This window comes from Cyphomyrmex costatus, unplaced genomic scaffold (assembly GCF_001594065.2).
Source record: "Cyphomyrmex costatus isolate MS0001 unplaced genomic scaffold, Ccosl1.0 scaffold18, whole genome shotgun sequence".
NCBI classification, from domain to species: domain Eukaryota; kingdom Metazoa; phylum Arthropoda; class Insecta; order Hymenoptera; family Formicidae; genus Cyphomyrmex; species Cyphomyrmex costatus.
The window spans coordinates 88,160-106,572 of NW_017275824.1; the positions used below are offsets into that span (position 1 = coordinate 88,160).

Below are 18,413 nucleotides of genomic sequence, written 5' to 3' on the forward strand. Positions count from 1 at the left end.
TCGATAGTTTGGACGCAACATTAAAATATGTAGAAATATCGCGTTTTATTATAATATATCTTGATCGTTTTCTTTATGTCATTTTCTCCATATGTTTTATACATACACACACATAAACGAAATGTATAGGAAGAGCATAAAAACCTATTTACAAAAGGTGAACTAACTTTAAACTGTGTATTAATGCGAAATCACGTTTAAGGGATTCCATCGTGGTTATAAACTCGAGAAAGTTTGCATTTGTTCATAAGATCCTGCGAGTTTTGAAGAAACGTTGATAGAACGCATATTCCATCCAAGATCTCTTGCAATTCCGTCAACTTTTATTGAAAATAAATTACTTTCTTCTTTCCCTCGTGTATGATTATAATCTGAGAGAATGACACAACCGCGATCATACAAAAAGAATAACTGAAAAAGCAGTACAAAACATTTTCCACTCGAATTCTACGAACATAAATATATAAGTGTACATTCTGTAAAATTAATGTTATAAAAATAAGATACATTTTTTTAAGATTAATGTTTTTGTGTCCGTTTACTTTACAAAAATTTTGTTTATCTATTCATATAAACATTTATACGTATTTCGGACACGGAATGTCTATTTTATAAAATAAGAAATTTCTGTAACAAAGTTAAATGTCAGACACTAATTGCATAGTCAAAAAATACAAACAAAATGATTCAGATCATATAAATCCGAATTTTGTTATTATACAATTGAACTTTTGATTATTTCGAATGTTTAATATATTTAGCTGTAAGTATTTAGGTAATTTATATCTTCTCTGATTGTGAATTTATTAGATGTAAAAATAAGTTTTAAAGCGTTTTTAACGAAATTTAATATTTATTTATTTAGAAACGAAAACACATTTAATTATCAAAATAATCCCCGTCATTATATCTATTACCTTTAGCCATCTTCCAAGCAGCTTGCGAATTCCAGAAGTGAAAAAGGTTTCGTCTTTCGATACAATAAAATTATAGTATTCACCCATTTTCGCACTTCTTCAAATGCTCGAAAGTGTACACCGGACAAAGCATTTTGCATTGACCGGAATAAATGATAATTTGAAGGGACTATGTCTGGGCTATACGCCGGGGGTGCGGTAGAATTTCCCAATCAAGCGCTAGTAACGTTTCCTTTACAGGTTTACCAACATGAGGCCTAATGTTGTCATGAAGCAATTTCACGGGACGTTTTCCTTTGCCAGTAAATGGACGATTTCGTTCGATTTCTTGATTTAAACGGATCAATTGTTGACTGTAGCGATCACTGTTAACCGTTTCATTCTGGTGGAGCAGCTCAAAACATAGCACACCCTTCACATCTCACCAGATGCACATATATATATATATATATATATATATGTACATATATCATAAAGGGAACATTATATTCTAAGATATTATATCTATATCTTAGAACATAATATCCACTTTAAACTTGTATCTTTATACACAATTTATATCTATAAATATTTATTCACATTTGCTGTTCTAAGTTTATTCTGTATCATATCTATGTAATAGTAAAAAAATTTGCATAATAAACTATTAAATTTTGAGTGTTTTATGAAAATAATAAAAAAATATTTTTGGGAGTACAAATTAGTTCGGTTCCATTTTCCAAAAGCTAATCGCTAATATAAAGACGAGTCATTTTTTCGAGATAGAATTCGAAAATTGCCTGAGAGATGGGAAAAAGTAGTAGCCAGCGATGGACAATACTTTAATTAATCTGTTCATTCATTTTGTTTTGAATTAAATGCATTTTTGAATACAAAAAACGGACCGAACTAATTTGTAAACCTTACTTATAAAAACGAAAATTTTAAGCCCTTTTATTTCGACTTCAAAATTTTACCCAGACACTTGTCCCCGTTAACGTGAAACGTCCCATATATATATATATATATATGTATATCCAAAGTTTTCGCATAGATGGACTTTGACAGATATATCACGTTTGGTTCGTGATGCTTGAGGCGTCAATTACCATCACCACTCATGTCCGTTATCATATATCTTTCCTCCAGCAAGAGATCGGTTAGTATTCATAACCAACTGGTTGCCAACGAACTTGTGAAAGACCTTCTTTACAAGACCTCAAACAACAAGCGATGTGTCATGGAGCACCAAATCATCTCTTTCGTCAATTGATATAATTTGATACAAAATTGTCGTGTTATCAAAGAGTGAGTAGGAATGCATTCAGAAACTTGACCCAAGTGCTAAAATGTGTGACTTCATCCTGATTTTACGTCTAATGAACGATAAAGATAGAATGACGTACCAGAGCACTCGGGTAAAAAGTTCTAAACATAGTCTAATCTTATAGTTTCTTTTCATTATGCATATAATTAAAAATGCCGCGTTATTCACAAATTCGCGCAACAAATAATAACTAAAATGGTTATGAAAACGTTCATTTCTTAATTGCATAATGATGTATTTGACAAAATACATTATTAGGCAATATATAATACATATCAAAATACATAAATAACAATAGAATTAAAATATAAACAAATCTCTCGATGTTGAAACAATAGAGGATGATAACAAGGGCAAATCTGAGAGTCAACGAAACTTACAATTTAAATTTTTCTGTATATTAAAACATTCTGAATATTATTAAATATGCATACATGACATGTTTCGGCTCCTGTATTGAGCCTTCTTCAGATGTAATAATGTCCGTGGTATAGCTGTTACAAAAATTACTTCGCTATCTTGTAGTGTGTTTGTCAATGAGTAACTCTCCGAGAGAACGAATATGCTGACAACAGATTGACGGATCGAATGTTTGCAAAATCGATATTCTATAAAGACCATTATATTTAATTATAATAAATAAGTATTCAAACATTCTCTCGTTGAAATTTAATTCACCATGACAGTACTCATGCTGTGTGTCTTACACAATGTTAATTTCGGAACTGTGGTTATCACCTCGATGACAAATTAATGTGATACATTCATAGTCAATACTTAGTCCTGACAAATCTCGATAAAGAAATTCATGATTAAATTCCAATCTATGGTCCATTATGACAGATCGAGTAGATGTGTTCTATCTAATGTGGTTTCGATGTTCTGAAATTCTTGTTTTTAATTGTCTACTCGTCTGTCCAACGTACATTACATCACATTCATTACACATGATGACATTACAATAATTTACGGACGTGAACATTTAAATTAACAAATTATTAATCTAATTACGTAGTATGTATAAAACATCACAACTATAATCTAAAAAACATCTCTTTTTCATCAATTCTTTATATAAAAACGGGTCATCTTGTTTTTATTTTAGTTAACTAATGTTTCCTCCAGGTGAAGTGTGATCAGTAATCATGACAAGCATTCGGATAACATGTATTGACACAGAACCTGATCGGAAGTTCAGTAGATTAAAATGAATGCTGCTATTGGTTTTTCTTGTAATTTTGGCTTTTGACCAAATCACTAGCCGTTACCGAATTCTGGGTATATTAATTCCCATTAAATGGCAAGAATCTTTGGAACATGCAAGAGGTACTGATGAAAGAATTGGCGAGACGTGGTCATCAAGTAGATGTGGTTTCGCATTTTTCGATGAAGAAACCAATACTTAATTACAATGATATCAGCCTAAAAGACAATATGCCACTAGTTACGAACAATATGACCGCGATACAAAGTACAAAGCTTCTCATCAAACACCCCGTCTATGGCCACTTTAGTTCAGATGGCCGGAAACAACATTTGCACTGTGTTGAACTATCCAAAGATACAAAAGCTGATCAAGAATCCACCACAAGATCCTCCTTATGATATCGTTATTCTAGAGGTATATCTAATGTTTTCGATTTATTTTTAGAAAAATATCGAAAGATTATTTTTTACAATTTTATAATTTTTTAAATATTTGTTACCTTTGTAATATATGTATACTAAATCGTAAGTTACGTTTTTCTCTACGTAAAATTCACTTACTATTAAATGTGGAATAAGATTTTAGTAATTATCCGGAGCATTGCTGAAGCTTAATTCACAAAAAAGCTTTAATCTCTATATTTTTACATTAATAGACATAAAAACTATTAAGACATCGACCCATTTCTGTTAACCTTTGGCTGGCACAGTGGGGTACTATGATAGACGTCCTAGCGTATTTCAACTCTAAATTAAGGCCCCTTATTGTTAGAAAATAGGACGGTGGTGCTGTCTATTAAAATTAAATTTCACTAAAATAACCTTTGGTACTTATTAAAGTAACATTTCAAGAATATTCTGAATTTTTGTCAAGTAAAATATCAAATAGTCTATTCGTGGCAAACGATTTTATAATTGGGGTACCAGACGCTCTACTGTGCCAGCTATGCGATTCTAGAGAAGAGTGCCAGTAAGGTTTAATATGGCCATCTTACCCAAATTTACCCTATGAAAGAATTAGCACGAGTAGCAACACAAATGAGAAAATTGATGCAATCTTATTCGTATTTTTAAAGTCATTATCATGAAAAAAGATAATATTGGCAAAATAGTATATTTCATAAAACTTATTGCAAAATCACATAAAGGAATAATAATAAGAACAATTGCATAAAAGGAGATCATTAATAAAGTTAAATACAAAACGTGGTTGAAAAACAAACATTACTTCATTAAATGAAAATTATTACTTCTTTTAACGAAATGTTAATTAACTGATGCTTACAACCTGCAACATGGTAAGTCGCTAATTATTCACTAATTATTATATATTTATTATATATGACAGACAATGCTGTGTCTAATTTTATTGAAGTTACAATAGAAGTTTTAATAACAGAAAACACACACACACACACAACATTTGACAAGGAAAATATCGCCCTATTATCTCAATGATAATAATAATAATAATAATAATTTTCCATCATAAAGCTATTAATTCAAATCAGACGCTACCGCGTCTCCTGATACATCGAAATTATCGATTTTGTAAAGTAACTCAAAACTGTTAAAAGTTAAAACTCTTATGACGTTATGACTCTCATGCAATTTTTATAAAAATTTTTTCACTGCTACAATTCTTCAGCACTTGTGTGTTTAATCTTTCGCGCTAATTATAATTCCTATAAATTTGGAATTTAAACGATACATCTGCGATAACGTTCGGCTATATATAACCTTAAATTAAATTTTAGATGTTGTGATAGAAGAACGAAAAACATTAAAATATGATTCGCGAAATTGCAAATATTTGCACATAAATTCTGTGTCATATTATGCTATTATATATAATTAAAATAACAAATAATATATCACAGAAAAACAACATAATTTATTAAAATGAATTAATTAAATTAAATTTTCCATTTTGGTTTAATAAATCAAAATAGAAATTTTAATTAATTAATTTGCATTTTCGTTCCATTTAACTTAATTATATCTATATTTATTCACTATTAACATAATAAATTTTTAAAAAATGAAAAAGAAAAAGGGCTACGAACCAAAAAATTCGTTAAAATATACAATTGTTTGTAAACAATAATTGTCATTAAAATTACGTAGTTTAATTAGAAAAACAAGAAATAGATAGCAGACGTTTTTCACCTCTATTAGACCATTATCAATGTTACAAAGATCGCAAGTTGTTAACAAAAATGTTCGAAATTATAGAATTATAAAATTACATTAAAAAATATAAAATATATATTATATATATAAATGGATGTGCAATCTCACTCGCATAGTTGAAGTCGTATTCATTTCGGTAAACCAGCAAGAATCCAAAAACAATGTAATTCGTCTAGTTATAAAAATGTAGTTTGTGAAAGCGTGTAATAATTGTTTCTGTCAAAAACACATCGGTAATGCAAATAAATGTGAAAAGAGAGTCAAATAATAAAATAATGAATATAACGTAAAGAAAGTCAAATCGTAAGGTAATAAAATGAAATTAATTAATACAATGTAAAAATAAAGATATAAAGAGAACTTTAATAGAGAAAAAATAAAGTTGAGTAAAAAACATATTATACATCATATTAATTTTTGTTAATGTAGTATCGATTAAATTAAACAATGAATGAATAAAATTACTTTATAAAATTGTATCGATGTACCTATGAATTATAAAATTGTCCGTTGTTAGAACAATGCGATGAGAGCCAAGTTTAAGATGTTACACATTAAATGTTTAGAAATTCGAATAATATAACAGACATTTCAAGTAAGAAAGGTTACATTGGTAATAAGAGGAAAAGAAGATCTGGAAAGGAAGAAATACATATATGTGATAAAGTGGAGAGAAAAAAAGAGGGAGGAAGAGTTAAGAAAGAAAGAGAGAATTAAAAATCTGTGAATAAGTTTCTGGTATAAATATTTAGTATCATTTTGCTTATTAAAATCTTATTTTTGTTTTTTAAAATGAATTATTTCAGATACCAATCTCTTGTTGTAGGAAGATTCAATGTCTAAAATTTTAACGTCATTCCGTCTAAAGTTGTGATCAAAGTTAATACGATGATCTGTTATGACAGTGGGAGAACCTGTCTTTTTTCTAATATCAGATATATGTTCATTTAATCTAGTACTCAATTTTCTTTTTGTTTGACCAACATAGCTGGCTTCGCAATCATCACAAGAAATTTTGTAAATTACATTATTATTAGATAAATGTTCTAACTTTTAAGTGTGTTAGGAATTGAGAAGGCTAATTTGCAATGAAACATGCTGGAAATAGGAAAGAAACTTTCGGAGATCGATTAAGGAATTGTAAAATATTTTTCTTTGACGTGAATATTATTTGTAATGTGTTTATTGTGTATATGGAATTTAATTCTTTGTTCTACAGTAGAGAATATAAAGGAGAGAGGATAAGAATTAGTTTAAAAAATTTGTATTGTTTCTATTAAATTATTTTGTTGGAACCGAGGATGTGATAAATGGAAAATTTTGTCAATGAAACTATTGTAAAACTTATGCAATTTTATAATTCTATAATTTCGAACATTTTTTAACAACTTGCGATCTTTGTAACATTGACAATGGTCTAATAAAGGTCGAAACGTCTGTTATCTATTTCTTGTTTTTCTAATTAAACTACGTAATTTTAACCAAATGACAATTTTTATTTATAAACAATTGTATATTTTAACGAATTTTTTGGCTCGTAGCCTTTTTTCTTTTCAATTATTTTTAAATTTATTGAGCTTACAAACATATTATAATAAATTAAATTAAGATTGAGTTAAGATAGCAAAAATGACATAATTCTTGTAAGAAGCCTATTCGTTCTAATTGTGTCTCCTTGCGCTTTCTGCATTTAAAATGGAACAGTTATATATTCACGCTTTGTAGAGGGAGAATGAGGAACGAAACAAAGCAGAAAGAGCAACTATAACGAACAGATGTAATGACACGTGAAATTGCCACACTCAATATGATAAACTAGGAGCGTTTGGATCTCGATATGAGTTATATAATACTTGTTGCATTATTCAATTTGCCTCATTCATGAATATTACAGTGTTTAGAGGTTCTAACGAGCTTTTACCTATTTCAATGATTGAACATGGAATAATGGATAAATGAGCCAGGAATAGACTACGTGTTAACTACTCGTAACACGAAGATTATATGAGTACTTTTCCAGTTGTGAAAGAAATAGTATCATCAACGTTAACGTGTAATTAAATAGTCAATTAATGAACTTGTTAGACACTAAAAAACATTATTTTCGCAAAAAATTAATGAAAAATGCATAGTTATAAGCCGTGTTCTGATTATTCAAATTGCCTCGCGAAATCAGTAATTCTGATATATTACTTTACTCTAACATACAGTCTGTCTAGTAATTGGATGATTTTGAAGGCCAGTGAAGTGTCTCGATGTCATTTCCCTCTTTCCAGGACGTACAGAGCCGGCTTCGATGTTTGGAGTCATCCTCCTGGAGTAACCAATCTTCATCTTTACTGATAAACCAGCGTTGGCAGAATGAATCAAAGCTTTTTGGTATATATATTTTTAACATTTTCTCGGCATTCAAATTACGCAAACAAATTTACGCATCTTTCGAAAAAATCGCACCGGTCCGTGTACTGATGAAAGTCAAGAAAAAAGATTTGTTACCGGGATTACCAAAGAATGTCATGACGCAATCGCGGTTCTCCGCGGATCGCCGTTCTCAGTACGTAATTATCATCTGGTCACACATCAGAGCGTTTAATTAACTAATTTTGTTTCTTTATATAACTCTTTTTAGAATCCTTATGTAACGTCCGGCCGTCAAAACACAACAGCTGACGAGCCGGCCGTCACCGGAGTCAAAACACGCGATAAGGATAATAAGGCCCAACACGTACTATTCATGTCGTGAACATACGACTTCCGAATTCCTAAGTCCACGTGCTTTAAACGTGAACTTCTTTTAGCATTTTTCATGCTCAATTAATTAATAATTATTTGATCTCCAATCAAAAATACTCGTAAATTATGGTCATCTAAAGCAAACTCACGCACAAATTGCCAATATACACACTTACATGCATATACGTATACATATAAATACATAAATATATATATATTATATACATATATATATATATATATATGAGTAAGTGCTTTTTTTCCTGCGAAATTATTAATTATATATATATATAACGTTATTACAATAAACATTTAGTAGAAAATAGCGAGTTACGCTACCGATATTAATGTCTCTACAATTAAGAACAATTGTATTGATATGTAACATACGCAGCTAGAAACGGCCGCATATGCTGAAACACGGGCATAAAAACTCGGAATGCGAAAGCATACATACGGATACATTCTGAGCGCGGGCAATGGTATCATAGCGAAGGTGGCGGTTCCGAAGAGCACCCTTAATATTAAGTACAAAGATTATAACTAAAAATAAACATATAATTGGCAATTATAATAGTCGAAAATTCCAGAATAATGCTCGCGCCACGATAATTTCACGTGATAGCGATACTCCCTTTGCCCCTAGACGTCACCTCTTGACTGGTATATAAGGCGATCCTTCACAGGATTTCGGGGATATTATTCTCTAGCGTTCGCCGACGACTCCAGAGCCTCGGTACCTCTCTCGATTAAGTCGTATAGGCGCGATTAAAGGTAATATAACTCTCCGCGAATAAGTTACTTCCATATTAATTGTAAAGTTATCTTCTGTACGTTTAAATTCTTATAATAAAATGTTAATTATTATACAACAGTCTCGTATAAAGTCATTCTAAATTAACGATACGATTTGCACCAGAGCTTGGCCACGACCCGCATACACCACCCTTACTCTCTCCTCTTACGATTAGTGTAATGCGATCACTCTATGTGCGCTGAATTACTATTTTCCCTCTCTCTTTCTACTTCCTAAGCATCTCACCCTCACCCTATTATTCTCTTAGTGTAATGCGTTCACTCCATGTGCGCTAACACTATTGCCCCTTCTCCCTCCTCAGAAAATTCTTACTCCTCCAATAATCTAACTCTCCTTCTCTATACCCATTCTAAACGTTCCCGTGCCAATTTCTGGCTGACCTCGCGAAATAGAATATATTACGCATACATATATAAATATGTATATACATCCAGAGGAGTCAAGGCTTCATCCCACGCGCCTTCTCAATCGTAACATAGCGTTGGAAGTAAAAGCAACGGTTAGAACGATGAAAATACCGTCCCCCGGATGCGACACCTTACTTGTATAGATATATCAACAGGTTTTGCATACTACAGTAATATACAATATTTGCACATAAATTGAGCATTCCCTAAAGCTATATTGTTCTCCATATTTTCTCACGATAAAAATTGTTCTAATTGTATATAGACAGTTAATAATATATTAAACGGAAAATATTATGTACAATTGGAAAAAAACGTGATATTTTTGTCATATTCAGAAAAGAAAGTTTCTACTAGTTTTGAAAACTACAATATTTAAAATAAAAAATCATATTAGTCAAATCACATTTCTAAAACAAATAGAAATGATTAAAATAAATGAAAATCTTGAAATAAATTAAAATCAAATAATTGGTTTTCTAGGAAGACATTCTATCATTTTTTAAATCATTATTATGTCTGTGCACGGTACAACTCTTAATATTTTTGCAATAAAAAAAAATAGCATTACTACTATAAATTTCAGAACATAAAAATACACGAGCTTTTATTATGTATGGAGGATTTTATTCGACACAAGAAACAATCTATTGCGGAGTTCCTATGATTGGAATTCCTCTGTTTGGTGATCAACGCGTCAACATTTAAAATTATGCGTCAACAAGAAAGTGGCTATTACGTTGAACTCAGTAACCGATGTTACTGAAGAGAAATTAACTTCGGCAATAAAAAACATTCTAAAGGATTCCATTTATCGGTAAGTGCTCAAAGACTATTAACATCGGAAAGCTCAAACATTATACAGTTGTCTGCTAATTGTAATGCGTTCAACTGGAATTTAATGGAATCATAACATTGATCGCAAGAGAGATTGCAAACACTGCAGAACGTACCTATGCTGAATTCACAAGATGTTTAGTTAAACAAAACTACATTTAAAACAAGATTACGTTTAGTGATCGCACAATAATAACGTATATAATTGTACCCTTTATACATTACACATTATTTTTTTATTAACAACCTGTAGGATTTAGGAAATAAAAGCTTCTATTATATAACGGTCGGATTTTAAATGCTTAAATAATTCAATATGAATTAATTGCATATACTATATATTATATACTATATATATATATATGTATATATACATATATATATATATATATGCATATATATAAAACTGCGCAGCAAATTAATTTTTTTGGATTTAAAAACACAGTTAGTAAACTACTGAAATAAGATCACAATTAATGCTCAATAGGTATTTTTTCACATGCATAGAAACAATCAGTCTTTTTATTAAAGTTCTTTGGTCTTTTTTATTTGAACAATATCAAATCTTGAACCGTAAAAATTTAAACTAATAAATATAATGCGTGTAAATTTATATATTACATTTGTAATATATAAATTCATACGCATTATATAGAAGCATCCGAGATTAGCTTAACCGTTACGGTATGTTCTCATAGGTATTTATAGGTTTTTATTTATTTTTGTACGTCTATTATATTTATATTGGAGTACAAATTAGTTCGGTTCGTTTTCCAAAAGATGATCGCCTTCAAAGACGAGTCATTTTTTCGAGATGGAATTCAAAAATTGCCTGAGAGATGGAAAAAAGTAGTAGCCAGCGATGGCTACAATACTTTAATTAATCTGTTCATTCATTTAGTTTTGAAGTAAATGCATTTTTGAACACTAAAAACGGACGGAACTAATTTGTACACCTAACTTTATTTATTATTTTCAAGAACAAAATTTTATATAAATAAAAAAAGTGATTTTACTATTATTAGAGTTAATATTATAAAATTGTGCAACAGTCACGTTAAATGGACTTTAAAAGTCAAAATTTACTGCTTTAAATCTTTATTAGCTATTTATATCCGTAACCGGTTGCACCGTATCACATCGCAGAATAAACAGAGCGTGTACTCTCTATTGTAACCAAATCTTGCTTTACTCTCCAATGCATATCGTGAGAGTCAATTCTAATCAATTGGTATGTGCTTTAAATTCCACATTGATTTCATCTACGCGAATTCGTATGAAATATGTTTTATATAAAAGTTACAGAATAAGAGCAAACGTTTCGATCAGGATAGGACGGATGAAAAAAATTGGAAAAAAATGTAAAATCTATATAAAAATCGTGCATTGTTACAGTTAAAAACAATTAAAATATTTCACGATTTAACGTTGAATAAAAACATGATGTGATTAAAAATACTGCTCATTACGCGAACTTCCGAACGCTTTGCTACAATTGATTTCGTATGTAAACATCTAACTATATTGATCGTTAGTAAACGCTTCTTTTCGTTTCAGTGAAAATGTCCAAAAACTGTCGAACTATTCCTTGACCGACCCCCCCCCCCGATAAGTGCTTTGGATATATCCACTTTTTGAGTGGAATATGTATAGCGAAATACGGAAACATGCTTCAATCACCAGAAATTAAACTCAATTGGTGGCAACGGAATTTTATATGCGCCGTAATTATTATAATGCTCTCTTTATATCGTGCTATTTATCCTTCGAAAATTAAAGAAGCTCTTGTTTGGATCGCATGCTTGCGCAAAGAAAGACAATGCAACAATAAAGTTGAAGAAGAATAAGTGAACATGCCGCGTACAAAATAATATTTCCTTTTATTTTAATTAATTCAACATCTTAGAGATCATTATCTTTTTGATACGTACGAAAAAATGTCAAAATGTTGTTAAAAACAACATCCTTGTTTATAATGCTGTACATGTAGTATTTTAATAAAATATATGTTTAATTAATTACATTTGTAGGTATATGTATTTGCATGTGCGGGCTTCAACACATACACCGGTATTCAAGCGTATAATGCAAACAATTTCATTGTTTCCTACCGTTTGTCAACGGGCTCGTGTTAATAATATAAACAAAACGTATATAATCTGAAAAAATTCTCTATTATAATTCTATATTATAATTTTATATTATAATTCTATATTATAATATTCTATATATTATATAATTATATATTAATATAAATCAATTAAATACCGAGATAAAACAAATAGGCCTGATAAAATACGCGATATGTCGCATTGCATACAATAAAAGCACATTGCGTGTAAATTTACTCGTCATTTTTGCTCCTTAGTCGATTTCGCTTATTTTCAAACATGAAAAATACTTTACCCGTCGGCGGCAGCGTTGTATTCGCGAGTTTTAGCTTCATGCATTCTTGCTCACGTTCCATCAGAATTCGACGAAGTTCCTCGTCGAGTAGCGTGCTACCCATCGTTGTGTTTCCCGGCATCTGTTCGGCAAACAACGCGTGGAATATTAATAAATTACAGTCGCAAAAGTAAGATAAGTTATAAACGTCCGGTACATGTTATGGTATAATTTGACTGTGTAATGTACGGCTATTTAACATGCGTCACAGTCTACACTACGATAGAAACACGAATGTAGCCTTCGTTAATATTTTACGTTAATTAACATTTTTCTTAGAAAGAGAATACTATTAAAGAACATTATTGTATCGAGACATTTTAATTTCATATGCCTCAATAAAAAAAATGTGAATTTAAATTTTTTAGAGATTATCTCAAATATCTCAACGTAATATTAGATTCTAAAAGTAGTTTCTTAGGCGTAAGGTTGACTTTGTACATACATCAAAAGCATCTTCGGAAACGTAAAATATGGTAGTTTGCACAAAAAATATCTCTACACTGAAATTATAAAATTGACATTCCGCTCTCTATTGTCCCGAGCTACTTCTAACTTTTTACTACATTCCAAATATTTTTTTTTCTGCATTCACTGTTGACTGTATATTAGTTTCAGATATTCATTATAGCATCGACAATTTGTCGATTATTCGCTTCAAAAGTCATCGGTTCAATTTTATCGCGTAAAGTATGACTGCAGTGAAACTTTGCAGAATGCAGATAAAAATTGTCACTGTTAGAGATTTCAACGCATTATTGAGGAAATCGTTTCATTGGACTACGACGCGACCCGTAATAACTCTATTGCAGAGAAATGAACGTTATTGCATCAAGTCGAAGTGTCGCGACATGAAATAATGAAGCGGAATGTTTTATGATAAAGCCGCTTTGCCTTGAATACTAATCGAAGAAGCTTTCGATTCTCATAATTGGGATATTCACAAAATTTTGTCATATAAACGATCATTATACATTGCATTTTTGATATTAATTATTCCTGACCGCAAGAATATACAAAAAAAGAAATTCTCTGTAACACGAACATTAATTATGATAGAAATATTTTTAAAAAGTTATTAACAAAAAAATTTCAAAATTAACGTATCATTTCTGCTATACATGTATAATATTAATTACTATTCTAATTTTTTGTGTTATATAGTTGAACTTCTTCTACGTAAAACGAACCACATTGACGCAATGCTGAAAACCTATCAGCGTCGCGGGGGGGACTACATACGCAGTATATAAATTCACACAATATAATAAACATTAACATCTTGTTTTCAAGACTCGATTAGGCTTTACACTTTCCTCGATTTTTAAATCATACGAGTCAATGATTATTATCTTTCATTATATATATATATATATATATCCAGGGAATGGAAGTAACTCGTTACTTGTAACGAAGTTACAGTTACAAGTTACTTTTTTGGTAACTTTACTGGTAACTGCGTTACTTTCTTTTTTTGGTAACTGTAACGGTAACGAGTTACATTTTTTGGGTAACGGTAACGAAATTTACAGTTACTTTTGTCGTTACTTTGCACACGATTGAACACGGTTCGATTGGATACATGCTATTTATAGCGCTTATTAATAAGACTTGAAAGCCCTTAGACATTCGGCCGTCATGATTCAGTAATTATTTTACACTTCTATCTTCTATGTAATACATAGGACATACAAATATTTCAGTTTGCTGCATATTTTACAGGTTTTAGAATTACAAAATTGTGTTTAAAAAAAATTAAAAAATAAATTAAATAATAGTAAAATGAGAAGGGCTACGAACCCAAAAGCGAAACAGTTTAAAAGACGATGACAATAAGTGTCGAAACGTCGTTTGCTTTTATCTTGTTTTATTCATGTTATTGTTCTAATATATATTTATACATTTAATTACATTGTCATCGTCGTTCTTATCGGAAATAGACTGTTTCATTTTTGGCTCGTAACCCTTCTCATTTTACTTTTATTTAATTTATTATTTGAGCCATTCTACATTGTTTTTTTTTTTCAAATAAAATTATATATTTGTCAGTATTACATATAAAAAAAAATGCAAAAGTACATTTTTAAATTGATTTTAAAAAAGTAACGGAAAAGTAACGAAAAGTTATTTTTCAAGTAACGGTAACTGTAACGAGTTACTTTTAGAAAGCGATAACTGTAACTGTAACTAGTTACATTTTTTACTCGGTAACGAGTAACTGTAACTAGTTACTTTTAAAAAGTAACTTTCCATTCCCTGTATATATCATATGTATGTATACGATATATGTGAAGAAAGAACGTGTGTGGTAACATAGAATATGTATGTAGATTTTAAGAGAAAATCTTTTTTGTACCGCGGGGAAGAATGCCGCCATTCGACACTGAACGCTTCATAATAGAAATAGAGGCTCACCCTGCTATTTTGAACACAAAATGTAGAGAATATATCTAGTAATAAGATCTCAAAAACACCACGCGCGCGCGTGAAGGCATGGGAAGAAATTTGCACATTATTATTATATTATTACCTTTTATTATTATTATTATTATTATTTGTACTATGTTCTCTGCATTTCATGTTATATCAGCGAATCTAAATATCGACATTTATACAATACTAGCGATTCACTTCCGCGAGAGCTTATGCATTGTCAAAGATACACAAACCGATCTGTCCGTACAGAATTATTGTCTCATCAATAGATAGTACTTTGTATAACTTAGCTGCATATCTCCATAACATTTTATTTAAAACAATTCCGAGAACCTCTTGAAAGATCATGTTCAAGATCATGATCTGGATAACAATTATCAAGATCAAGGCCAATGGAGGTTGCAACTCTTATTTTCATTTTTTGCAATGAAAATTCATTTTTATGTAAAAATGAAAAAATAAGAGTTACAATCTCCAATGGCCTTGACCTTGACAAATGATGATTTCAAACAACAATCGAGAGATTTTAGCCGTCATTTGGACATCTTGAGCAATGCTAATGCCGGCGATACTGTAACTTTCAAGTCTTATAACTCGAAAATTATTTGATAAAAAAATTTTTTACGCTTTTGAGGCTTTCGCGGGTATTTTCTTCAATTATACCAGAAGGTTTGCAGGTTATCGCCGTGTCTTTCTTCATTATTAATGCCAACGTTTCGTGAACCATACACGTGAACGTTGGCATTAATAATGAAGAAAGACACGGCGATAACCCGCAAACCTTCTGGTATAATTGAAAAAAATATTTTATTATAGTGTTTTGAAAAGCTCTCGAGATGTGCTACAAGAATATGCAATAAAAAATAGGTTTTTCATTTAAAAAAAATTTATATTGACCTTGACCTGGCCTGGTAGTGCACCCTATTCACAATCCGTTATTTCCACCTTCTTTTCCCCAAGAAAACCTACAATTTTTATATAAAACTTTTTCTTGTATCTCTCTTATACTACGTTTACACGGCACGCTTTACGCCAAAGTTATAACATCGATGTTATGAAACTGGCCAATCATAGCTCTGAAGAATGGAATGACTGTGATTGGCTACTTTCATAACATCGATGTTATAACTTCGGCGTAAATCGAACCGTGTAAATTTAGTATTAGTTTCTGAGATATTCGCCTCAGGCGATTAAAATGACTCACCTATATATTATATAGAACGTCAGTGTTATACACCCTCTTTACATACCCTTCGTGAAATAAAAATAAAAATTTTACGTTGTTAGATTACACACACATACGCACGCACGCACACACACAAAATATAATTTTATAAAAATCTCGTAAAATATTGTTCGCAAATAATATAGTTAATTCATTATTTAAAATAAATGTATATTAGCAGGGAAAATATTTGGTATTGAACGATTAAAGTTATTTTAATAAAAAAGTATAATGAAATTCAGTTCACTCTATAAAAATATCAAATATTTTCTGTAAAAACAGAATGTTAAATCTCTGTTAAGAACATGTATTTTTAATGTAATTTTTTTTCCATCACTGCGTTTGATTATAAACTTTACTGTCCGTAAACCATTTGCAAACTACGTTAAACAAATACGAATGGTAAATATCGATAATTATTCGCGAAAAATCGGCGATTCTCATATCTCATAAATATGACATTGCTCTCCTAAATCAAACAGAGCGGTAAATAGCGAACCGTCAATTAACATTCAATTAAACACATCCGTTTGCCAGAAGTATGCATTCACATTTTACTGAAATTTCACGCCACGTCAAAAAAACACGCGTGTATATATATATATATATATACATATATACACCAAGATCATTGGTATTTTTACGGCAGTAATTCCATACCACCTGAATGAAACAAGATATTCATGCGATGTTAAAATACGACTCACTTTAAAATTGATGCAAAGTCAAAACAAGATGTAGATGCGCGTTAATAGTCCAGTCACTTTAGAACAAAAAAGAGCGTATAAACACAAAAATTCCGACTAAGCTATAAATTGCTAAATACCTTCATTTAAGCAAGAGAAATGATGTCTGAAAAGTTCCCTTAAACGTTAACTTATACGCTAAGTTTTTTATCGAGCGTAGAAGGGTTGAAATTTCGATTTTTAACGGTTATTTTCTTTCCTATCAATTTTACGGCCAAAGTAGGTCCATAATAAAAGAAAGATAATAAAATTTTCTACAAAATTCTCCAATGGTCGTACTTCGTACGATCAATAGTTCTCGAGATAGATTTTTTTTAAGGGACCTCTTATTTTCGAACGTTACGTAAATTTGTTCTGTCTTCGCGAATATCTCAAAATTGTGAGTGCATCTACGTGCAAAACGCATATAACAAGATCGAAAGAGTATTTAATTACTTACAAAATGGGATTTTATTGAATGTCGTACGATCAATAGTGGGAGGAAGAGAATAGTAACTAAAAAACCAAAGTAAAATGAAAATAAAATTGAGTGAGATCAAAACCGAAAGTAACAAGATTTCGATGTTCAATTATGGAGCAGGTTTTTCTATTTTAACACTGGTATAGTCGTTTCGCTAACTCAATCACGTTTTTTTTTTTTTAAAAAAAAACCTTAACTCATATTTCTTCACCATACACATGTTACGTTAAATATAGTCGATCCATTCTGAGTTTTATTTAAATTAATATCGAGTAATCATGCCTAACGAATAACTTTTGTCAGTCATTTGTATTCTAATCGTGTATTTAGCACAAAATATTTTTACTTCATTTTTATCTGCCAATAATATCGATATCAACATAATAAACTAAAAATAATAATTCAATAACAGGACTTTTAATATAAAAAAATAACAATTGTGTAACAAGGTCTAATAAGAATCAAATTAGTATAAATAATTTATTAAAAAATTTTAAAAATTCAAAAAAATGGTGAATAACTTGATTTACATGATTACTGACTAAAAAGCTAGCTACGCATAAATTACATTACATGTTTCGGTTGTGTGATTCAGTCCTCCTCAGATTTTTAACAATTAATAATATTTCAAACCGTGCAACGCTGTTACATATTAAAAAATTGTAACAAGATTGTTATTTTGAAG

The 18,413-nt window shown here is 30.4% G+C and overlaps 1 protein-coding gene across 3 annotated transcripts in view; it reads right to left on the bottom strand.

Moving 5' to 3' along the window:
* The window catches only part of Dh31-R (Diuretic hormone 31 Receptor), a 90,381-nt gene that overhangs the window by 49,995 nt on the left and 21,973 nt on the right, over positions 1-18,413 (bottom strand). For all 3 annotated transcript variants that reach the window (XM_018537709.1, XM_018537710.1, XM_018537711.1), the window contains exon 3: positions 12,823-12,943. In XM_018537709.1, the coding sequence (XP_018393211.1) occupies positions 12,823-12,943 (121 nt within the window). The remainder of the gene's footprint in view (positions 1-12,822; positions 12,944-18,413) is intronic.